The sequence below is a fragment of the Ambystoma mexicanum genome, chromosome 6q, assembly GCF_040938575.1.
Source record: "Ambystoma mexicanum isolate Mex_15411 chromosome 6q, UKY_AmexF1_1, whole genome shotgun sequence".
Taxonomy (NCBI): Eukaryota; Metazoa; Chordata; class Amphibia; order Caudata; family Ambystomatidae; genus Ambystoma; species Ambystoma mexicanum.
In genome coordinates, this window is record NC_090937.1 from 230,290,840 (window position 1) to 230,316,698 (window position 25,859).

A 25,859-nucleotide genomic window follows, 5' to 3' on the forward strand; every position below is an offset into this window, starting at 1 on the left:
GACTTATTCTTGGCCTCAAGCCCAGGGACCGTATTTCTCCAGCCCTGAAATCGCTACACTGGCTCCTGGTGGCTACGAGGATCAAGTGTAAGACCCTCTGCATCATACACAAGGCTTTCTGGGGTCTGAGACGCCACTACATCCAGCTATCTTTCCCTAAATAGGTCCCTGCTTGAGCCCTTCGGTTTTCTAGATCCAACTCTCTGTAGATCAGATGCTTTTTCAAGCAGAAAGTGGGGGTAGATCTCTCCCACAGAAACCTCCCTCTGGAATGGCCTCCCTCCTTAAATTCCGGAAGCTTCTCAAGACCCTCCTTTTCTCTTCTTCCTTCCCTCTCCCCCTCCCCTGCTAATGTCCCCCTCTGCCACACTTTGACTAGCTGCCTGGTTCCTTCTGAGTCATACAGGACACCAGGCTCTCCTCGCCCAGTCTACCCCATCACCTTGGTCTCCCCTGCTGCAATCCCACGCCCCATTTCTGCACTTGCCCTTCCGGGCTCCCTCCCCCTGTACTTGCCTGGTGGGGCCTGCACCCCTACTGAGCCCAGTCCAGCGCTGTCCTCTCACTTAGCATGTGGACATTCTTTCACTGCACGCCCTGCATTCCCCTGGTACTTGTCCTCCTGACCTCCCCTAGCACTGACATAGCCCAGGGGCCCGCCTCGCCCCTCCTCCCCCTGACTCCCTTCCTACCCCCATCACTTGCACGCTCTCCACTCCAACTTGCACTTACCTTCCCACCTTAGCACTGACACATTCAGCTATGACTGGCAACCCCTCTCCCGACCCCCCGAACGTATTGTTACTGCACTTGCACGATCCGAATGACACAAGACCTAGTAGGACCGTTTTTGTTTTTCTTCATCCCTGTTTCCCCCACCGCCCCTTTGTCTTGATGCACCTTGAAACACCATTTGCTGTGTAGGCGCTTTATCAATACCCAATAAATAAGTGTATGCACATTATATATAAGGAACCTGATTCTCATACGACATTGGGTGGAGCTAACATATATGCTTTCATAGATAAAAGTGGTGAGAGAACAGAAACTAAAGAGGAGAAAAGGCCTTTTAGACCTCTCCGATCCACTGCTCTGTGGACATTTCTTTTTGACCATAAGGCTGCCTTTTGGTACTTTATCCTCAGCAAGAGGTTCAAGATAATATTTAATGATCAAACATTTAGGGGGTAATGCATGGATTATTTGTGCCGAAAAAAACGGGATTTGTGCGCCATTCTGCCCGCAAATCCCCATTTGTTACACAGGGATTTGCGGGCAGAATGGCTCACAAATCCTGTTTTTTTCAGCGCAAATAATCCATGAATTACCCTGTAAATTGCAAAAGAAATGTGATCCGTCCACTGGTGGTGTATTTCATCTGTGTGAAACAGGAGTTTCCCCAGCAAACTCCTGTACTCCTGGCTAAACCAAAGTCTTTTCAGTTGCCACTTACATTCCAATCTTTCAAGTTCAGCCATGCCTTTACTTTGGCTTAATTCGTCTCCAGGATCCCAAGCCAGTTTGTAAATCCAGGAGATATTTGCTCAGAGGAAAGTACAGAACTCCCAGAATCGCCCTTTTCTGGCGTGATTTTCGATTTAGCAAACCCGTCTTTATGAATCCTTTATGCTCTCTTTTATGTAATGCTCTGAAAATATTTAGCAAGTTAGAAATAGAAAAGAGACTTTCACAGGAGTGTATTGAATATCTCTTGTGCAAGTGCATTGTCAGATTAGGATAGTGCAATGCTTTCATTACTTTGAAGCAGTTACTTGTCCTGCCACTAGGACGCCAGCCTCCCTCAAGTTGACATCAATAGAAATAGAAGATTCACCAGTAAGTTAACTTTTATCGTTCCCAGAAAGATACTGATTGCCAGATCCTGTGATTTTTGTAGTTACAAGTTGATGTAGATTTTTCCAAGGATTTTGTAAAAGTTTTGTATTTCTACTTCTGTTACCAGTGCCTTCTGATCATGGTTTGGGATGTCGGCTTGATATCGCTCACCAATATAACTACCAATGTATTAACACAGTAATATCTGTCGACAGCATTAGGCGGGTAGGGGAGATCATTTTGTGTGCATGCAATAATGTATAGAGCTGAACAATTGTCATTACATTCTGAGTTTTTGTCATGTTCTGAACAACTTCTATTGAAGATCATACATGTGACTTAACTATTTGTACAAAAATGCAGGTAGGCTTAGCCATTTTCTTTTTGCCTATTTGCTTAATGCCCTTGCTTAATTTTCTCTTAAGTCCTTGTTTTACTCACTACTCAGGTTATCTTCTTGATATTGAGTTTGTAGTGAAAATTAAAAACATTCGAGAAGTGTGGTCAAAGGTTTTATCTTGGAACTTTCACATTTTCCTTGTCTTTAACACAACTGCTGCATTATTCTTAAAAAGTACCTTAAAGCTGCACTCCTATGATTTTCATTTGGTTTGGAATGCATAGCATTTAACTGGTACACAGATGAACACAAAAAATATTCCTCAGTGAAAATAACGTTTACTTAAATGAAATCACTGAAAATAAATGGAGAATGCAGTAAAATAACGGCACTAGAATGAAGTGAAAAGAACCAATTCAAAGGTCACGATCCGGGCTCTGCATCATCATAGTCCTTACAAAAGAGGAATAACAAAGCAAACTTGTTTTCGGGAAGGAAATCTCATGAAAAACCAACAATACCTACTGCAAAGCCCATCTCTTATTGCAAAACATAAAATACATTGGCCCTCATTACGACCCTGGCGGAAAGTAACTGACCTGACCGCCATAGCGTAAATAGCGTTTCCGCCATTGCACGACGGAGCAAAGTGCGGCTAATTCCGACCCATCGGGCACGAGCACTACGCCATGGCGGAAGTGCAAAGTCCGCGATGGCGGAAATGTCCCCAAAACGCCCCTCACCGCCGTCGTACGGTGCCCTAGGTGCAATTCCGCCACCCATCATAGCGGTCACCGTAATGAGCGGCAATCGGAAAGTACGGTGACCGTAAATATACGGAAACGGAAGTAAAAACATGGGCCCGGAACGGGAAACAGCACGCCGTACACCTATAAAATCAGAATTCCCACACAACCATTAAAAATACTACCCTGAGACACATCCCAACCCGTCATCCACCCTAGTGAAAGCAATAAAAATGGGAAAAGTAGCGAAAAAAGCGTGCGACCGCAAGCGGCAGGTCCACTTCTCCCGTGAGGAACTCACCGTGCTCACAGAGACCCTCCAGGAGAATGCTGCCGTCGTCTTCTCGACGCAAATGACCAGGACGGCACTTGCGAACAAGAAGGCCATATGGGCCCTGGTGGCACAGCGGGTAAGTGCGGTGGGGACCGCACCCCGCAACCCACAGCAATGCAGAAAGCGATGGGCCGACTTGCGGATACGCGTACGGAGCATACTATCCGCCAACCGTAACATTGCCACAGCTACCGGGGGAGGATCGGAATCACCCATCAAGTTGACCCCCTGGGAAGAAATCTGTGCCTCCACCATTGGAATGGAGAGTATAGAGGGAGTCGGAGGGATGGAGAAAGGAGTGCAGACATCCGAAGAATCAGGTAGGTGGCCCAAATAAAACAATGCGAAATCCACAATGTCCAATCATGTGAAGTACCATGTGTCCACATAGTGCAACAGAAACACATGGCCAGGAGAACGTCCACATACATTGGCCTGATAGCGCACTTTAAAAGTCACATTAAATACATAAATAATTAAAAATCCTAAAAACACCCTCTACACGTGCAGCAGGCACACCCTAACTGCAGGCTGCAAAACAACTGCATCCTCATTCCACACAAAAATGAAACCACCTCCAAGGCCCTGACCCAAATCACCCTCAGGTACCACCCCAATGCATGTGATACATTGCCATTCCAATTTCCACAGACCCATTAATAACGCTCGCCCTCCTTTACTCCACCACAGGGTCCGATTCAAACGACGAGCTCCAGGACACCCCTACCAGCACACCTGCAAAGAGGGCCAAGACCAACGGCCAAAGACCCTCCACCTCAGCTGCACGGATCAAGACACGGCAGCAGCACAAATCAAGTGGCAGCACACAGGAGGGGACTTCAACAGGCACCCCAGCAGCCAGCATGCCCACAACAGCACCACCACAGGTCCCCCCAATGGATGCCACAGAAGGCACTGCTTCTGGTGGCAGCAGCACCATAGGTGACACTGCATTAATGGCAGCATGCTCCGACACAGAAAACGGTGATGTCGATGTAGGATCCATCCATGACCTGTCTCAATCCCCCTGTTTGTTTCATCCCGTACACCATGAGGATACCACGCAGGGGCACCCACAAGACGACAACTGGCCATCCCCCACAAGCCCTGTGGCAAGGCAACATGAGGTGATCAGCCCCTCTGTGACACCACCGCAAATGGCCATGGCACAGCAGAGGCAACAGTCCCTCGACCAGGTGATCGTGCAACAGCAGCAACTGGCCACGCTCCTCAAGGACCATGCTGATGAATGTGGGGGTACTAAGGCAGCCATAGAAACATCAACTGAGACACTTAGGGCAGAAATGGAGAGAAGTACAGAGACACTAAGGGCACAAATGGAGAGAAGCCCCGAGAGCCTGAGAGTCCAAATGGAGAGAAGCACCGAGAGCCTGAGGGGGGAACTGCATGCGACGTCCAAAGACGTATGTGCTGAACTTGCCGCTGTGCGCCGTGTGCTCACTGAGCTCTCACAAACCCTTAGGGACATGCATGGACGTGAGCAGGCAGAGACATCATCCGTTGCAAGTTCCGTCCAGGGCAGCCCCCAACGTAGATCTGGGAGGAACCTGCGCTCCACAGGCAGGGGTGCCCCTGATACCCGGAGAGGGGGCTTGCAATAGCGTCTGCCCACTGACAATGAGCATCTTTGGACACTGGTGTTCGGGGGGGAGGTAGGAGGGTGGAGGGGGTGTTTTGGGCTCACTTGGGTGGCGGGTCGATGGGGTGTGTAACATAATTTCACATATGCCATAAACATTGCACAATCATCCAATGAGATGTGTGGACATTGATCTTTGTGTACGAGGCCTTCATAGGCGTACAGTCCATATTGTGCATGTTCCAGACACACACAGTGCCACAAGTCCCGTGTCCATGTATCAGCCACCAGGCGTGAGTGCTAGAAGCATGAATCTATGAGAATCTGACGAATGTCACGGCCCTCCTGTGCCTCGCGGACTCCTTGAGGTGCTGCCACATCCCCACCCTCATCATGACCATCTTCAGGTGCTTGCAGTTCTGCGTCAGGGAGCATGGGCACATTTCTACGTACGCACATGTTGTGTAGCATGACACATGCCATGACCATCTTTGCAACCTTCTCATGGCGGTACAGGAGTGCCCCGCCAGACCTGCTGAGGCAGCGGAAACGAGTCTTCAGTAGGCCGAATGCCTGTTCTATGACTACACGGGTACGTGAGTGGGCATGGTTGTAGTCCTCCTCATGCTGGTTCTGTGGGTTCCGGAGTGGTGTAAGGAGCCATCTCTTCAGTGGATACCCGGCATCACCTGTATGTGGACAATAAAGGATGTTTTGGAATGACATTGCTACGTACGCACGCCCCCCCCTTCCTGCCAGGTCATTGCCGCATCACATACCCCACATTATCATGCATGAAATGAGACTCACCGAGTAGCCAGGATCTGTTCCCTGCGTGTCGCTCCATGTAGCGTGGTATTGTAGAGTTCCTCAAGACCATAGAATCATGGGTTGATCCAGGAAATCGGGCACAACAATGTGTAATGATCCTGTGGGAGTCACACACCATTTGTACATTAAGAGAATGAAATTGTTTTCGGTTGCGGTACTGGGCCTCCATGGCATGTGGGACGACCAATTCCACATGGGTGCAGTCGATGGCACCAATGCAACCCGGTATGCCGCCAAGGGCATGGAATCCCACTTTTGTGTTCGTAATTTCCTGCTCCGAGCGTGGTAGAGAGATGTAGTCGTCTGCGTGCTTCAGGAGGGCATCGAGCACTTGCAATAGTGTCCGTGAGAACAGTGGCTGTGAAATGCCATGCAACTGTCCGACTGTGTGCTGGTAGGTGCCTGTGGCCAGGAAGTGGAGTACAGACACCACCTTCAGTAGGGGTGGGATGGCGGTTGGGCTATCTATCATGCTGACAAGGTCAGCCTGTGTCATGTCCACAATGGCGGTTATGGTGTCCCGGTCCAAACGGTAGAGGGTGTGGATCTGCTCAGCAGTGAGGTTGAACGGATGAGCTCGGAGGCGTGGGATTGCGGGCTGCCTGCGTGGTGGTAGTGGCTGTGCTGGTGGGCCTTGCTGGCCCTGCCTTGCCCTCCTCCTCCTCCTGCGTCTCCTCTGTGCGGCCGGTTGTTGTAGTAGTTGGTGTTCGTCTTCTTCTTGAAGTTGGAGTACTTGCAGTGCTATCAGGTCCCCCAGGGCCAACATCGCTAGTCCTGCCGGTAGCATTTTGGAGTGGGTGTGGTTGTGGGAGGGGGTTGGGTGTGCAATTTATGTGTTTTCAGGCTGTATAGCCTCCACCTGTGGTTATTCATTCCACCTGTGCCAGCTGCAATCCCCTTTGGGCGAGCACTGTACCGAGGTTCACCGACGGGCGGGGCGTCCCATTTGTGAGTGAAGCCAGTTGCCATTTTCACACACTGCCGCACTACATGGATGAATTTGTGATTTCAAGCGGTCACAGATGCCTTTTCGACGTGATGTTGCAAATGAGGAATTCGAAGGACAGCGCTTTCGGTTTTCAGCTAGCGGCGAGGAGACGCCCACAGGTCTGACTGCAAATATAACGTTCTATTGTTTAATGTCCTTGGGACAGGGGCCATGGCGAGAATGCAATGATTGATATGAATAGTATGGGATGCGCAATAGCGTAGTGGACGATAAGGCAGGACGTTCCCAAATACATGTTACTTCACAACACTGCAATTCCGGCCTGGAGCACAGTGGATTTTGCAGACTGCATTACGCACAGACTCAATGGAAATTTCACATGTTATGTGAGTAAATAATCAGGCGTTTTCATTCCGGGATGAGGGAATGATGTATGGATGCATGGACAGATGATTTAATGGAGAGTTTGCCATGTACAGGGCTTTTTGGAATCTATCCACCTCCCCTGCGCTATGTGATGCAGGGCTGCCATAGTGGGACCATCGTCTATCTGCCCTTGTTGAACCCTCCCTGTCTCGACGCGCCTTCAAACACTTGTGTCTATGCACGTTACTAATCCCATCTAATGGATTCTGTTTTGACAGACGCATGCACACAAACACTCGTTTGTAATAGTGTTTTCACCTCGATTTTTATAGTTATGATTCGCAAGTGATTTTTGGGTGGAAATAATCCTTTTGAGTGGGCTAGCATGCATATGGCTGTGGATTTAGTGTGATCATTAAAGTGAGTAATTCAAATGAAGTTCTGATGCCCATACTATTCTTTTTCATTTCATTTGGGTGACAGGTATCTCCTCCCCTTTTGCCGCTGCCATCTGTATGCCACTCCTGCAGATGGCTTTTACTCCCGACACCTGCTGCTTCGTGTTAATCAGTGGAGCACCATTACGATCTTATGGGATGATCGCCAATGGCCCACATGCCCTTACGCAGTACTAGTGGCTATGAGCAACATATCGACCTTTCAGCTGGACTAGTGCCTACCTAATGGGACGGCCCTGCGGTTCTAGGCGCTTCCATGTTGCCTTTTTGAACGTGAATGTAGCCCCTGTGTACCATGAAGGAACAGGGCGTCACACAAGAAGAAGCTGGTCATTTATTGCGGATGCAGCCCACAATAATGAAATATATTTTGGAGTTCATGACCTAATAGCTGTATGGGCTTGGTGATTTTGTTGTGCATTAAATTTTGATTCTGATATTGACCGTGTAGCGTTATTCTTTGCAAGTAATGTAGCATATTCCTATTTGTGGAGCGATGTATTGTGAGAAGATCTGCATTGGGTTCCGGCTTCTGAGTATAGTTGCGTGGTACTGTACTGGGCGCGTTTGCCTACGAAGCCCAGTGAGGTCAGGGATAGGGGCTGCCATTATGACTGTTTTAATGATGTCATGCTCAGGGGCGGGGGATTAGCTTTTGTGTAACAGATGCCGGTCAGCCAGGTGGATTGGTGGAATGATGTGATTATCAGAATATGGCTGGTCACAGGTGCCTGTGTTTGCGTGCGTTTCTTGGAGGGAGACTGAGGTCATGTCCATTGGAATGGCTTCTGTATTCGTGCCATCTGTGCCCTGCAGCTCCCATTGGCCCCTCTTGAGATGGCCTGGCTGCTCAGTCACTCTGCCAACTTGTGTGGTACATGCTTATGCTGATGGTTGGTTTGTTTACTGGCAGGAGTACAGGGCTGGTGCAGTCTCCCTCAGGATACTGCTTTGAATGTTGCCTTACACTGGTGTCAAGCGATGGGGGGCCTGTTTTTGTTTGTCTCATATTTCAGTTCATGTTGCTGTACTTGAACCTTCACATGCCTGTGCTGCATCAGTACGGCAATGGTGCCATGGCAAATATGGATGGCCACTCACAAGGCACTTGGAGCCCCTAGATTCATTTGTTCGTTGGCATGCATGGGTGACTTGTACATTTCACTGGTTGCATTGTGACTTCATTGCACCTACGAGGAGTTGTGCAATGTGGCCAGGGAGTGGTGTACAGGCACTCAGTAGGGCCTTTTACGGTTGGTTCGCGATGCCGTACTTCTCACCATGGCGGAATGGTACTTTCCGCCATGCTTGATGGCGTTAGGTATATGTCCGCTAGGGTCAGAATTCGCGTACCGTTGCGCCATGGTGGTAATTACGGTTTGGCATGGCGCGCGTGCGCGTACTTGGTGCAGTTAGCGTTGGCGTTCACTACGGTGTCGCTAATGGCATCGTACTTTACGGTGACGGGTCATAATCGCACCGAGCGCTATTCGATGGCGGTATTGCATTTCCGCCATCGTTTTTCGATTTCCGCCAGGGTCGTAATGAGGGCCATTGTTTTCCCGGATCCTGAGGGACTCTGAGCGAGAGAGGCATCATTTGTATAGCGCAAACTGGAGACGTAACCACTTCTTGGTGCTGTTCTAAAACTCCATTTGTGGTGGGACTAGCTGGAGCACTACTCCTTGAAGAGGGAGGACACTTGGACCACATCTATAATCCAACTGCTCCATCAAATAAAAGGGGTCAAAATTCTGCAGAGGCACGTAGAAGTTCAGTCAATTAAAGTTTACCGGTTTTCTGGAAGCATTGGACTCTGTTTGGCAGCTTCTGATATACGCCACACTGAGGAATAACTTCTGAGGAAGGGACCCTGAAGAGCATGTATACCCTGGCTTTGGCACAGAGCACCACAGAGAGATATGTGGTCAAGTACAGTTGGCTGCAATTTACCTGTTTGTTGGAAGCAATGGAACGTGTTCAGGAGCTTGTGAGTTACTCCACATTAAGGAATCACTTCTGAGGAAGGACTCTGAAGTGCACATAAGCCCCTGTTGCGACATGGAGAGCTGTGCAGAGAAGTGCAGGTAAATGCAGTGGTATGCAGGGGAGTGTGGGCAGCAGCAGTATTTTATTCTAAGAACAGGAAGCACAATTTCATTGGTAATGTTGAATGCTGAGCTGTACCATACAACTTAAGACGTAAACCGCTAAATGGAGTAACGAACACTAAGCCCGCCATTAGGGAGACTAAGGCTGTCTTGCTATTTCGGTACACTCTTCTCTTGGTATTAGTGAGAGCATTGATATTAAAGTAATTATGCCACAAACCAAGCTCGCAATCTAACAAGGTCCTTCTAACAGTACGGAACTCATCCAAGGGCACAGTACATAACCAAATCACTGCATACCTTCCCAAACAAAGAGACATGCCTTGTCCCCGCAAAGCCATGGGGGTGGGGGAGTGAGAAAATCAATTCTTAAATAATTTGCATACTTCACTAGAAGAGGGCAACTCCTCGTTGGATCCTTCGATTGTTAGGATGTGTAATAGTCTGCTCCTGGGCCATGACACAGTAAACTCCTACTAGGACCAACAGGGGACGAGTATAACTAACTTTTTCAAAGGAGTAGTACAGTTACAGAATGACAGCAAAATAGACCAGAGGACTAACAAGAAATTAAGGATACCTTTATGTTATTTGCTGCTCTTGACCACTCGCCAATAACACGTCCGTCAGGCTTCACTTTGAGAACTTCTTCAGTGGCAGCACTCAATTTAGTACTACAGTCGGTGGCGAGGCTGTACGATAATATCAAGAAAGAAGTTAGTCTTCCTTCTGCTTTTCTGATACCCATAAAAATCAAAGTTGCCACGTTAAAATTAGCTATTTGGCCCCACAGACATGGTTCTGCAGGCTAGCAGCCTGCAGTGAAATTGTTGGCCCAAACTTCATAAGTAACACTCCACCCAATCTTTCTTTCGTCACTAGGAGTGTTTAAGAAGTTAGGTTAAGTGTAACTCCCTAAAGTGTTTTCCCTAAATTGCAGCATGTATCAACACAATCATCACCTGTGACAGCACATTTTCTGAATAACAAAAGTGCCTATGGCAATGAAGAAGAAAAATCTGCAAAGTACACCTAAAAACACAAAACGATAATTGTGGACATTTTTACACTCATTGCAGGTGGAACCCTGGCTTTCGGATGTATCATTACCAAAGAAAAAGAAGAAATCAAAATCAAGCTAAAAGAAAGCAGCAGAAAAGGATATTGCTTCATATATGGTTTTATGAAAAACTAAAATCTCACAAGGAATGTGAACAGTGACCAGCCAAGACTATGATTGTCCACTTGAGACTGAGCAGGAGGCTGTGATTGAATTAGGTATTGACCCGCTCAATTCACCTGGGCCATGCATACTAGTGGCTCAGAATACTAGGCTTGGTCCCAGACAACCCATACTGTCATCTTTAATTACACCTGTTCAGATTGCACAAGCTCTCATGGACAATTGACTGCCACATGGGTACATGTGCATTTTTTTAATAATCGGAATGCAATGCCTTTAAACCGTTCTAAATCGCTGGACATTTTAAAATCTATTGCAGCCTTACAACTAATAGGATCAACGGATCTACCACAAGTGGAGTCCACAACCAAAAGAATAGATCTGGTGGTTGGTTGTACATTAGAATTCCAATCTCATATTTAATTCATGCTGAGGGAAACCGGTGCTTTTTTGCCAAGGGCCTTTGATTCGTTAATTTACAGAGAACCAGTGGCCGGTTTGACATAGCAAAACTTGTTTGGTAAACCAGAGAGCGGATCCTAAATTGAATGTCACTTTGGCAATGCTGGCCAAAGATCAATGGATGTAGCCAATCAGAAAACTTCTGATAACAATTCTATTTTTGTCTAATCTTGGTTACCGATGACTCTGGCTTCTGTAGCTATATTTTTGCTTGTATCACACAATTCAACATAACATTTCTACAAGACACTTGGCTAGTGAATCCTGCAGCAATGGATGGTTGTACTGTATCGTATAAACCAGATTTGCAAGGCCCCAGAGGATGCCCTAATGGAGGTTTGGTTACAACTGTTGCATCTTCATGAGGAATTTCGACAACGGATCTTACTACAAAGAAATTGCTTCCTGGCCACAACTTTGACATAGGAGCATTGGTGTTTTAAGGTTCTGGGCTGTTAGTTAATCTTTATTGTTGGGGAGGAAGGATAGCTCAGGGGCAACACGTTTGTCTTGGAAGCAAAACAACGCAGCGCAAAACAGGTTTGAATCCTGATCCTGCGCTTATAAACGACTCGTTGGCGCGTTATAAATGTACAATTCTATAAATTATAACCCAGAAAGGTATGCCGTTAATGATGTATTCGACTAATTTAATTATATTTTACCAGGTGGGTACTGGAACATAAGGGAAATACAGGGGAATAATATTATACGCGATGGAGATTTCAGTTGCTGCTGTACAGATATCTCCAATCCTGTTAAACAATCCCATGACCTGATTTTCGATTCAGACATAGCAAACTTCTATGACAAAGGGAGCTTAACGGCGACATTTTTGAATGTCTGGAATTTGTATAAGATCAACTGTAACATTATTGGGGATATCCTGGGAGCAAAGACCTTTCGCAGTGGCACCGTATACTCAAGTATTGTATTTATACATCAGAAGTGCTGTTTCAATTTTGCAGAGATAACATTTTCAGAGCTAAGTGACTATTCATGCCTCATGCTCACACTAACTTTAGCTTGTGCACAATTACAGTATGCTCTTTATCTGGCAGACTTGTCTGTAAATGTAGCCAGAAATAGGCCTTTGTGGTCCCCTAAACACACAGATATGTTTTCTAGGAACCTTGCTAAAATGTATAATGAACAAAACGTTATTAACACTTTTCAACATGCTGAATTCTTCGATCATTATGAACTCCCTTTACATGGAACTCACAGCCAAGGGTATGCGACCAAAGGCAAAGGTCTGTGACACAAACATACGTATGATAAAGTAATAATGGGAACACGTTTTCTTTAAAGGCAAAAATTAGATATCTCCACAAGACAGTTGGCTATAATGTAACCTCACTTAATCTTGAGAAAAATAAACTGCTTTAAAATTATGAAAATTTGATTGTCACATAAGGCCTTAACATTAGTGAAGGATAGTCAGATGCTGTTAACTACATTCAGGTTGAAGAAGGCTAGTATGTTTTGGAAGCTTGTTAATTTTTGCGTCAAGCACAAAAAGTAACACACCAATTAACCCTATATCTGAAGCAACTTGTCATAACTTTTACACTAAAATATACTCTGAAGAAAGTATGCAATGTGAATCTTATGACTGTGCAATATTGAAGGCTTTAAAAGGGGAGTTCACGAGGGAATATACAGAATACCTAATTAAGCATGCAAAAAACTCAAGAACATGAGTCCGAGACAGTTTGCCGAATTTATCACTAAAAGCGAGCGCCATTATGTGGGCTGATATATTATGTATCCTACTTGGGAATATCATATGGAGAGGTTGCATGCCTGATATATGGCGCACCAATCACATCATACCAATCTATAAGAAGCGAGAACTGAAGGATTCTGTGAATTACAGACACATAACATTCCTAAATATGGCTAGTAAGATCTTTGTATCCCTTAATTTAAAGGATCTACAAGATTGGGCAATTTCAACAGGAAGGGTGAATAAACAACAGATGGGATTTCAAAATGGGATAGGGACAACGCTAAACGGTTTAATGCTGTCTCTTGTGCGTAAGAAAGCATTGGGCAAATGAAACCAACCTGTACACATAGCCTGTCTGGACCTCGGTGCAGCCTTCAACTCGGTAATAAGCCCTCTACTATGGCAAAAATTGAGATTGCGGGGAATCTGTGAAGAGATTCTAAAAACGTTCAAAATGCTAAACAATAGCTCAGCAATAAATGTCTGATTGAACTGGTGATTTGTCCAGACAAATTCCTACTTCTCAGGGTTTGCGCTAATGGGGCACATTACTCCGCTATGCATTCAATATATATCTTTCTGATTTAGATGAGATCTTAAAAAAAATAGATTCATATAGGATAAAACTAGGACACATCAGACTATGTTGGTTGGTGTATGCCTATAATCTCCTTTCTTTGTTGCTACTCCAATTGGGCTCCAGCAGACATTATCAGCATTTCAAAAATATGCTCCTAAGCATAACCTACATATTAATGCAATAAAGTCAAAAATCCTGATTTCTACCAATAGGACCAAATCCTTAAAATACGTTTTGAATATAGGAGTACAGCTAGAACACGTCAAATACTTATTTGTGATTCCTTCTTACCAAGAAAAACAAATAAAAACAATATTTTGGGATATTCTGGGAGCTAAACCATTAAGAGGCCAAATGAAAATTATTTCACAGACGTTTTGCACATTCTCATATTTATCTCTAATTTTTAAACAGTAAAAATAATTCCATCCCTTATCTACGGTATAGATTTATGTAATTTTATCACTTTGGGAGGCATACATTAGAAGGATATGTTTGGAAGAACCTCTTGGCTGTGCGAAAATCAATACCAATGGCACTGATAAAGATGGAGCTTAGGCTAGTCTCCTTGGAAACAGCAAGGAGATGGAGAAAACATTAATTATTATCAGAAAAAGTATCTCCTCCAGAAAATGCTTTATCCAAGGACAACAAGGTAACTTTTCTTAATAAATCGTGCCAGAGATAGTAAAATATTTAAACCAAATTAATTCCATCCTTGAAGACATATATGTGAATGAAGAAACCTTGTTGATGCAGCCATGTGACCATTTGATTGGGATGGACGTGCTAATAAAAGATCAATAGCAACTTATTCCCAGCATAAGGAATATGCTAAGCTCCATCCCGGGTGTGATGCTCTTCCAATATATATTTCGATATTGCCCTTTAATTTTTTCAGAAGTATCTATTTTAGGTTTCGTTTAAACCTGATTCCCACCCCAGGTGTAATGGGCCTGCAATGAAATGTTCCCAAAGACAAGAGAACATGTAGGTTTTGTGACATGGAGATGATTGATTTCTTGAAACATTTGCTAATGGCCTGCGTGGATATAATTGATTTAAAAGAAAAGCATTCATGAATTGTTGTATTTATTGCTCGAATTATTATGGAATTGTTTCCTATCTTTTCACAAAATTTGGTTGATCCTAGCCTTAGACAGAATGATTTGCAAACTACAAGATCAACCACAACAGAAACATATTCCGTACCATTGTACTCAAATATTTGATTCCCGTAATTGCTTGTGACATTTCAGCACTTTAATGGTCATTTAATGAAAATGAAATGTTATGTACTTTTGTAACTGATTGAGATGTACATTGTATTTTTAGTATTGTATTGTACTGAAATTAAATTATCTGTCTTTCAATATTGTGTGAAAGTTTTGCAAAAACCAAAATACCAAAATCAATAAAAGGAAATAGGAAATTGTGCTATTAAACAAAAGCTTGTGCAATGCTAATCTCTGATGACGTAAACCCCTCCAACTCTGCTGAGAAAATCACCATTCCCTTAGTCTAAATTACCTGAATTAATGCAGGAAGAAGAACCGGGACCAATGAGTAAGCTAGGAAAATAGTTGCCCAAATCCATTTGGAGTCTTCTTCAGTTCACCTCTGAAATCAACGTCCTTTAACCTGGGCATCATGTTAAACTCCAGGCGCTCATCCCGATGAGGTAACGCCCAACTTGCCATGTCTCTAAGGAGGATCTGAAGAAGCTCTCATCCGTCCTAAGAGGAATTCTATATCAGCCAAGAGGAAGCTATCTCAAAGTAATGTAAAACAACCCTCAAGCAAAGCGCTTTCCTTCCCACACAAATGGAGGATGAGGTGAAACCTGGCATGCCACACTCTGGCCTTTATAAAGCAAAAGGATATATTTCCATCTTGAAGGTTGAAGCATCCTTACCTGTAAGCACCTGCATAACATGGCATGAGTAAGAGGGCTTCAGGGGTAATGCCGCATATATGTGATTAACACAGTAACATCTATTTGTGTTTCTTACCACAGGATAGTACTTTTCACAGGGACCCTGACATCATATCATGTTCTTAAATTACCTGACCTCATATAATTATTTTAAATTAGCTTTCCTTTAAAAAGTTGCAGAGAGAAAAAGCAGTTATTTGAAACTTGTGATATCTTTGGAAGTGTCCTTTTATACTTGTGTTACTCCGGGCGAATGTGCGGGTTGGTATACTGCTGTCTCCTTAAAGGTTCGCTCTCTTGACCCCCGCGCCACAGGAAGTAAGGATGAGCAGCAAAAAACACAGGTGGCGTGGACACATCTGCTGTGTTTCAAATACAGTCAGTGGGTGAACGATAGAGACGGCAGCATACAGAGCGGTGGAACAACCATAGTTGAATGTGCAGCCGCCGTTGTACCACAGCTAAATCAAATCGACACCTATCTGTATGTGCCTTAATGTTGTCAGGTCATTGAATTTACTGAGAGCACTTAAAAACCAATTTGAAAGAAATAAGCTTGATGTAAAACCTTTGAGTTTGCTTGTTTCTAAAGTAAAGAATAAACATATCTCATCCCATGGTTGTGATAGTTTCTGTTTGAGACAGGAAATTGTACTCTTTTTTTTTGTGAGTTTGCAACTTTGTCCTCTTTCATTATTCATAGCGTACAAGGCTATCCTCAGTCACCCACTGAAGACTGTGAGAGACATCCTGGTGAATCAGACTGCGCATATTTTGGCATGTTACAGGAAGCACTGTGCAAGCCCTTCGGCAGTAAGTCAGGTGAGTAGCAGATTATCAAAGTAGCAAGAGCAAAACATCATTGATCCAAAATGTACATTTATGCACTGATGGTGTGAGTGAAAATACATTACAAGGGCTCGGTAAAATGATTGTGTGTTGGAAATTACTTGTTCTACCATATCCTTCCCATGATCATCTTTTGTGCACTGTAGAAAATAACAGTGTTATTTTGTAAGCTCAAATGTCAGCTCTCAGTCTATAGCTGGTCAAGACCCAACTCTGTGAGTCAATGTCTTTCTTCACACAAGTGAGTCTCTCTTGTTTGGTCCAGTGGAATGTTTCCTATGACTGCCACTCTTAACCTGCTGAATACTTCCTGAATACTTCCTTCTCTGATGGGAACTGTTGATGTGGAAATGATTTCCTCACATCTAAGCACCCAGATACCTTTGGGTTAGGTGCGCTATATCAGAAAATAAACTAAACTAAACTCAATGTCCCTCCCTTTGTAATCATATTTGTTTATTTGACTCTGTCATGTAAGTTGTCAATCACTGATAATGCTGCCACTGATTTCCTGACCCAAAATGTGTTTATTTTCTAGTGTCCTTGTGTATGTCTCTCTGTTTCCACATTTCCTGTCTTTTAATTAATGGGCACATGGGTGACAGGATTACCAGTTTTGAGACTTAAAACCTCCAGGATCCTTTGTCAAAATGGTGTGGATGGGTGCTTGAGTGTATGCCTAAAAGCTTGGAGGATCTTTGAACAATTAACTTCATCTATTTTGCTCTCCTTCACTCTCTGTCTCGTGTGCACTCTCTGTCCACTCCTGTCAATGCTGAGGGTATCCATCTCGATCACATTAGTAGCTATCAAATATGAGAAATTATACTGGATCATGAGAACGCCCTCTAGCATTGAGGGCTAAAACATGCAAATGCTCCACATGGAGCCTGAGATAGAACCTCAAGGTTTGCTGTATTGCTTCATTGCTTGTGTTTCTCCAACCTCTACACTCACTTTCCCCTGGCCACCACAATGCCAGTACAGTTTGCAGATGGCATGAGGGAGGGTTTTTTCACTTCAAAATGCTTGGCAGGTTCTTTGCTCAGCTGAACTTAATAACATAGAGCTGGCAGACATAGGTGATTGAGAATGATAGCAACCACTCTGTCAGACCATCTCCAATCCCATCCCATCTCCAATCCCATCCCAATCCCAGTCTTCCAATCTTTTTCTGAACAAGACTAAGTGAGAGTCTACCGCTGCAATCTATTTCTGAATCTTTTTGGTGAGGAGAGTGGTCGTGGATACCCACACCTGTGGTCTGATTGGAAGCCTAATTGCTTTCTCGTCTTTATTCCTGAAGAACTGTATGTGTTCTATTCAGTTTAACCAAGGTTCCTAGACTGCACCTTACAAACAAAATGATATTGTGCTAGAGCTTATTCCACTTATGATATTCCTTTCTGCAGCGCAGCTGATCTTCGGAAACTTTTTCACCACCAGGGGGTGCAGCGTGGCTTCACTTTGGCCCCACCCAACACCTCTAAATGCCCTGCGCCGGACATGACGTCAGGCCAGGATATATTGAGGTGTATTATGGATGGGGGGTTGCCCAGGGCAAATGACTGAGGTTAAGCCTAATTCTAAACTTTCAAGCTATCACCGCTTTGATTTTGGGTTAGTCACTGTGAGTGGGACGGGTATGCCAGGGTCACTGATGATGCCCAGTGAGGCCGAAACATGTTTAGGGTTTGCATGTGGTTTTGACCAGGACTGCCCCTTTTGGAGCGGGACTAAGCCTGATTTGCATAAGGCCTTTCCCCTTTTTGTATTTGGCTTGGCAAGATGAAGAACGATGGTCTGCAGGGTTGCCCAGAGCAATTGCAGTGGTTTAAGATTAATTCTAACCCTTCCAGCCATCACTTCTTTTGTTTTGCTTAACATCGCTCTTAGGCAGAATCCCACCACCCTATTATGCTTTCTGGCATGATTTGGCTTCAATCAATTGCTACCATAGCCACACAGGCAGTTCCTCCTAGACTCATGGGTTACGGAAAAGTTGGAGCAGCACCACTGCACATTTGTCTAAGGCTATAGACCTATCCAACATGGAAAAAGCAGAAATCTGTTCTCAGTTCATGGATCAAAGACAATTATCCACCACATGTGCCAGGCTGGTTCTCAGTCTGAGGCAATCTATCCATATAGATTGGTGATTATCTCGGAGGCCTGTGAAAACGAGACAGTACAACAGAAGAATTGTGATTGACTTCCTTCGAAGACCTCCTCGAAAAGGTCACAGTTTTCCAAAACATCAGCTATCCAATCAGCATCCCCTCAACAGGTTCTGTGACCATTCTTACAGAGGGAAAGCACTTCAGTAGCATGCCCAATCATTTGAACCTTTGCTGCAGCAGTCTTCTACAAGCATGAGAGTCCTTTGTCTAGATGGCACACATGCTCCCTGTAATCAGGGCTAAAGGCCGGTCTGGGGCAGGGGCCTACATTGGCATGAATCCAGGTTCGGGTGCAGGGCAAGCAGTTCGGTAATCCATAGTGTGGACTCTCCAAGATGTCTTCTCGAGTTTGTAATCACGTTTCCTTACATGTGTTGGAAAACCAAGCTTCTCAAGCCAGAAGGGCAGTTATGAACTTTCTTCCTGCACATGGCTCGCGGATGGTATTTAATGGCTGTCGATGTAGTAGGAAGCCATGTTTTACTATCTTGCCCCTTAATTCCACAGCGGCTACTGGGATGGCCTTTACTTGCTACAGGATTGTCTAGTCTCTAAGGTCTGTTGCCGAAAATTATGTGGTTTATTTGTTCCCAGATATTTTATCCCAGAACTTCATTGTTCAACACAGAGGTGTTGTGGTAAAGTCAGTGAAGGGTTAGCCACGTTTTCATACAAAGACGGGCCGAGGAGCTTTGGAGTGATACAAGCCTGGCTTAGTGATGAGTGCGCCCAGGGACCCCCATTGGTGACACGCAATGAAGCAGAAACCTCTTAACGGTTAACTCTGTGGTTCGGTCCCCCTGATGCACGATGTGTGGGCGCTGACAGCTACTAATTCACTGACAGCCAGTTAACGGTCAATGCTGGCAAGAATGATGAACACATAAATAGCATGCTAGCAGTGCAAATAAAATATTGATCCTGGTACTTAATATTCTTTCCTTTCCTTAATATTTTACTATTCCTTTTTTGCTTGGGATTACTGTAGCTGAGTTAATCTCCTTCATAGCATATTTCATCTCTCAAAGTGACAGATGGCAGCAGCGGAAGATTTAGTATTTGACTGGAGCCTGAAATTATGACTATGACGATTTAGTATTTGACTGGAGCCTGAAATTATGACTATGACCTCACTGTTCATCTGTGTTTGGGTTCTTTGCTGTATATGTTAAAAGCTGTGATTGTATTCCTGTGCGGTAGCCTCTTTCTAACGGCCTGTTTTATACAGCTCATCCTGCCTGACTCCATGAAGGTGCTGCCAGTGTACATGAACTGTTTACTGAAAAACTATGTGTTGGTGGGGAGCTCGGACATTTCAACGGATGAAAGAACCTTCCAGAGGCAGTTAGTCATGTCTATGGATGTCGCAGACACACAACTATTTTTCTACCCACAGTTCATACCAATAGTAAGTATTTATTCAGCAGTTCCTATTTATAGCCCTGATTAGGTTCTATCTGATATGGGAATGCTAACTGCCGGTGTGTTGTGGTGTGCGTGTGCGTGTGCGCGTGCGTGTGTGTGTGTGTGTGTGTGTGTGTGTGTGTGTGTGATAGATTTGCATTCTTACAATAGGCTTAATGTGGTGGAGGGCCTTAGATGTTGTACAGAGAACTATAACATTGTAGTCAGGCATTTATGTTTGAAAGCCATACCATATTACACACATGATCTGTAAAAACTCTCCCTTAAACACAGAAATTGAATTGATCATATTGGACGTTGTATGTGGTCTCACGGCTGTCAGCTCAGCGGCAACTAAACAATATTGTGTTGTGCTACTGCACTCATCCTGTGCCTACTGCTCTTTTATGGTATGCACACAGACTACTCACTGCTTCACAAGACTCACAAACCCTATGTGTTCACCTTAACACACACTCCTCCATGCACAGCCCACCCTCAGTACTTCTGTAAGTAAGACAGCTAAGCACAGAACGGCTCACCACCACTACCACCACACCCTAGCAGACGTGCCATCCAGCAAGCACAGGAGGGCCTCAGAGGGTGCTCCCCTTTTCAGTTCGATTCAAGCTAATAAGGGTGCTATGGATTTGTTGAGATTGTGCAGGCACCTCAGTTGTGTAGGGTGGAAAAAGATGCTTTGAGATTTTTTTGTTGTACTGTATCACGATGTTGAAGAGCAGAGCATTGAGAAAGTTGTCTTTCCTATTATAGCCAGTGTGCACCAAAGGATGTCACAACCACATGTTCCCCAGAGAATTGGATGATAGCTCACTGAGCACAGCTTTGCTGCAGAGCCCTTGAATTATTGTAGGGGTGACAATGTATCCTCAAGTCATTAAATGCCACCAGGCTGTTTGAAAAAGCATCTTGCCCAGGCCATGCATTGCATTCTTTGACGCATCCATGGTTTCATTATCCTGTGCCCTGAATGCATTTTTTGTGTAAATGTTTTGAGTGTTTTCCGCAGCTTCAACATCATTTTGCAAAGTGAAATAGGGACGCATTCTTCAAAAGAGCCACAGTACTACTTTTCGAAATATAATTTAGAAGCATATCTCAGAAACATTGCCTTCATTGCTGTATAACCTTCCTTGTCCAACCATGTATTTACTCCACACTGGCATTTTGGTAGGCATTTTCAAGCTAGTGAATAAATACCTAGCAAAGGTTTTAGCTACAATGCCTTGCCACATTTATAGGGTCAAGCAGCACATTTTCACATACATTTGTGTACCACGTGGCCATATGTTTGCAAGGGATGCATGCAGTCCTAAAAGTGTTTTTCCCAACATGGTGAAACATTGGCTGGCAATACTTGCCACTACTACCGATATGCTGCCCATGACCAACACTGCCAGAACCAGCAGCCAGTGAGCTTAGCAAAAGCAGAAATGTGTGGCTTCATCTTATTTTGTGTATTTTTAGTGAAGAATGTATTTAAAATGTCAGAATCTGGGACGGTGCATTTGTTGAAAATCAGTGAGCAAACATGATCATACCAGACACTCATTTGTAGGACATTTAATTTGAGTCTGCCCATACCGATTCTTTTCCTCTTGTAACAGCCCTTGAGTCTGTTCTCAGCAGAGCCTTTTAGGCGTCATTGCCCTCAGAGCAGCGGCAATTACTCCCTTTGGTTTGTGTGTCCCTATGAGTTATAGCTTGCTTCATCTTTCAGGTGGAGGCTGAGTTGGTCTGGATACGAGAGAGTCTGGGGGGCTTATCCTCTAGCAGCAGCGCAAAGTAAGAGAGTCATTTGTGAAAAGGGGAGTCACAAGGAGAACATGAAGCAATGGAAGTCTGTGAGAGCAGCATAGTCTGGGTACTGCCTAAAACTACAGTTCCCGAGGTAAATGGCTTGCCCTTCTTAGGGATATGAAATCAAAGGCAGGTGATAGGTTTCCAACACTTTGGGTCTATAATCTTAAATTGTAGGAGGTGTTAGTCTGTCCATGACTGTCAGGGCTAGTGGTTCAGATAGCATCTGGTGTGTCTCCTTCATAGTGCACAGTGACCTGCCCACTTACATCAGTCCAATGCATCCTGGGCAGGAGAGGAGCACTCATGCTAAAGGGTCTGTTTGAGAAGCAGGCCATATGTAGAAATCACCTAAGAGGGCGAGCAAGAGGAACTGTAGGGCCAAGGTAGCCAGAATGTCTTGGAAACACTCAAGGAGACCATGGACATTGAATGCTGGTGGTAAATATAGTATTGGCGGCATTTCCGTTTTCTTTTTTTTACATGGTGGTTCCCCCCTGCAACACCTTACACTTCTATCAGCCTACCATACACCTATCCCTTATCCTCCAGTGTAACTCGGGAAACGGGAATGCCATTGGGCGTGTTTTTACAGAGACCCTGAATCTAGAGCCATGCCGGCCAGGGGTTGGGAGCAGAGGAGCAATGCCTAGTGAAATGTAGTAGAGCGAGCGAGAGCAGCATGCATTCCCAACCCAGGCATGAGAACAAAGAGGATTTCCTGACCTATTCTTTACAGCTCTGCATAAAGGCAGACCTAGCATAAGGATATAATGGTAAAAGCCTCAGGAGCAAATGCAAATTGTTCTGTGTTTAGTCCCAAATATCACTGTTGTAGGAAGATATAACTGTAAAAGAAAAGCTATAACGAAACAAGTAAACCAGAGCGCAAACTGACCAGAAACATGTCCGGCTATTTTCTATCCAGCACAATATGGATGTGAAAAGTGAAGCAATGCCTTCGGCCGTCCGCTGCTCGGAAGAGCGTCTCTCTGAAGGAGGAGTATTCCTATTGGCTAATGGTCTGAATATGTTCCTGTGGTTGGGTGTGAACTCGCCTCCTGAAGTGATCCAAGGGATTTTTAACGTGCCATCCTTTGCACACATCAGCCCTGAGGCGGTGAGTAATTGGTATGATGTTAATAGAGTTCTGGAAGAGAGCTATTCCCAGGTTTGTATTGCGCATGCATTAGGTCCCATGTGAAGGAGTCGATTTGTGTCTTTTTTATTTTTACAAATGTTCTTCCACACCCTGAGTCACCCTCGAGGCTTGGGGAGGTGGGGGGGGATGACTAATATGATAATGAAGACACAGAAGAAGGACATTGTTTAAGCGGGCCTTTTGCCTTGCTAGGGATGAAGAAGAAAAACAAGTACCTTCCTAATTTCCAGAAGAAGACTTTCGTTCTACAGTAATCATCCTGTCAGCAAATCTATAGTATTGCAGTGGCCTTTCTGTGGTCACCTGTTGAATGAATTACAATCCCTTCATTATACCATGCTTGACCACTGAGGGTGCACAGCCTTTATACTCACAAGTCCCTCAATGAGAAAGAGTATTAAACAAGTGTAGGAGGACTATAACAGCTGTCCCTGTTCCAAAGAGCTGTAAAAAGAGGACTAAGATGAAAAGCTGTTTGTTTTCATTATGTTTAAAGTGCTACGATGCCATATACACTCAACGCTTACAATGTTAGTGGGCACACTGTTTTCTTTGTCAAATAAAGTTTGAGACGCAGTTCTGTTGTGTCAAAGCACACAGAACCTCCAATTTGGGTTAGGTTATCTTAGAGTACCTTTATTTCAATAGTGACAGTGCCATGAGAGACAGATCCCGAACAGGGAGAGCTTCCTCTGAAACATCTGAAGGGACCACCGCCCACATTCAACAAACTTGTATATGTTTTCAGTCGAATATACTGGAACATTCTATGACATCATTGAGTCCGTGCCGGTGAAAATGTTACATTTCAATTAGTTCATTGTCCTTAGCTCTACTTCAACAATAAAGGTCCTAGGCTTTGTAAGCGGACAGATAAGTTCGCATCTGTGATGGTTTGTTTACGATTAATGCAGCATATTATTGTGCTTTGAAGCAGGCATTGCAGCCAGCAAGGAAAGGAGTATGCACTCCCTATGGATTCTCATGTGAAAGTATTCTACCTTAGTACTTATTGCTAACTCAGCAAATTCACACGTCCAAAAGGCTGTATATATATATATATATATATATTTCTGAGGCTTGTGGAATCTGCTTAGATCACATGCTGGGCATAGGCCGACATCTAGTGGAAGCTGCGGAGTATTACAGTTTGTTTTTCGAAAGTCGAAAATGGGCGTCGACACAGGCGTGCCAGTAATACTATCCCTAGTGTGACGTCCACTGTACCCAAGATCCCTCACGCGTGTAGGATCCTCAGATTGTTTTTTTCCGCCATACTGGTCGGAAGCATCTTGCGGAGTTCCCTGGCCTTAGCCATACTTTTGCTGTTATTATAATTATAATTCTTATTCATTCCCTTCCCCACCCCAACGTCGACCCTCAACCTCGACGACGGCTGGAGAAGTCATCAACCGTCGACTGCTGCACGACGGATCTGGGCCTCGGAAGGCCGCTGGCCTCGGCCCGGGCCTAGTAGGCCGCTGGCCTCGGCCCTTACAAGTAGGGAGAGTGGGGGGTGGTACATACTCTTCACTCTTGATATATAGTTACATTTTATATATTCCTACACTTAGCAGCCCGCTGCCTTAAGGTGCGTATGGAGGGTACCCCTTTTCAATTCTGCCCCAAGTGCAATCGCAAATACCCTTGGGTCGACAGGCACGCCACGTGCAATCTCTGCTTGCCGAGGGATCACCCCGAAGCGAACTGCAGAGCGTGTAGTAGGTTTAAACCTAAGACACTTAAGGACCGTTCGACAAAGCGTTGGGCCCACCACGCCAGGCAGGAGGCCATGGCAGCGGAGGGCGCCTTCAGCGATGGCAGCGACGCCGTACTTTCGGACGGCGAGGGCATTACGGCGTCGAAAGACAGCCGGCGAGCGCAGGTCCCCGACCTCGGAAGGTCGTCCGGCAGGGCGGCTATGGGGAAGACCCCCGGCGACGCAAGCGCTACACACCTAACACACACTAAACACACTAAGACCAACCGGACCTCGACGACGTCGACTTCCCGGAAAGAGGCACAAAAAGAACGGTCCGACTCGGTGTCCTCTGGGCGCTCTCGATCGAGATCACCTCACGACGCAAGGCAATCATCCACTCTTGCCAAGAGTGCCTCGCTACACATATTAACGGAAGTTCGATCGTCGGGAGACGAAGACGACTTCCACCCCCAGGCCGCGCTCCAAGATACCGAGACCGCGGTTAACACCAGTGAGGCCCCACGAAAGCACACAGATACCTCTCCAGACCCTCGGCGCCAGGCGTCGAAAGTCTCTGGGGCCTCCAAGGGACAGGGAAAACATTTTTCCACGCACGGGGAGGGGGGGAAACAGCGGAAGGCACAGCCTTCCACTCCTGTAAAGCCATCCTCTCACCCTAGGCAGACAAGCAAACACAAGTCTACCCTTGAAAAGTCCCATAAATCATCACCTACTAAAGTAATACCCTGTTCCAGGGAATGGTCCAGTGAAGACATAGACAGGGTTATGTCTAGGATGTCTTCCTTGGCTGATTTTTATGATAAGAACCCAGAACATTTTCTTTCATATAACCCTCAAGGGGCCACACCCTCAGGCTCCTCCGATCCTATCCCGCTAAGTAAAAAGCCCCGGTTCGAAAGACCTGAACCCTTCGAGGTTCAGCCTTACTCCACTCCATATTCTACTCCACTCCCCAGTTACCAGGGACAAGTTTTCCCTGAAGAGGACCAGGAGTTTGAAATTATGGAAGAACAAACCGGGACAGATTACTACGCAGAGGATGAGGACCTGGAGGAGGGAGAAAATGAGCAGGAAATTTACAGAGTAGATTCCCCAGTACAAAGCGAAGCCCCAGTTACCGACTCTCCAGTCGATAACCAGCCCCTCCTTAACGAGGTTCTCGCTCGAGCAGCGGAACATTTCCACATCGACACCCACGGTGTACAGGAGGAAAGGGACTTCGCGGAGGAGTTTGTAGGAGAAAGGAGACCGGTCGC

The 25,859-nt window shown here is 45.2% G+C and overlaps 1 protein-coding gene across 1 annotated transcript in view; it reads left to right on the forward strand.

Annotated features, from left to right (window-relative positions):
* Nucleotides 1–25,859, forward strand: part of SEC24D (SEC24 homolog D, COPII coat complex component) — a 658,686-nt gene that overhangs the window by 608,418 nt on the left and 24,409 nt on the right. Inside the window, exons 19-21 of the mRNA XM_069630689.1 lie at nucleotides 16,168–16,286; nucleotides 19,722–19,901; nucleotides 22,647–22,838. Of these exons, the coding sequence (XP_069486790.1) occupies nucleotides 16,168–16,286; nucleotides 19,722–19,901; nucleotides 22,647–22,838 (491 nt within the window). The remainder of the gene's footprint in view (nucleotides 1–16,167; nucleotides 16,287–19,721; nucleotides 19,902–22,646; nucleotides 22,839–25,859) is intronic.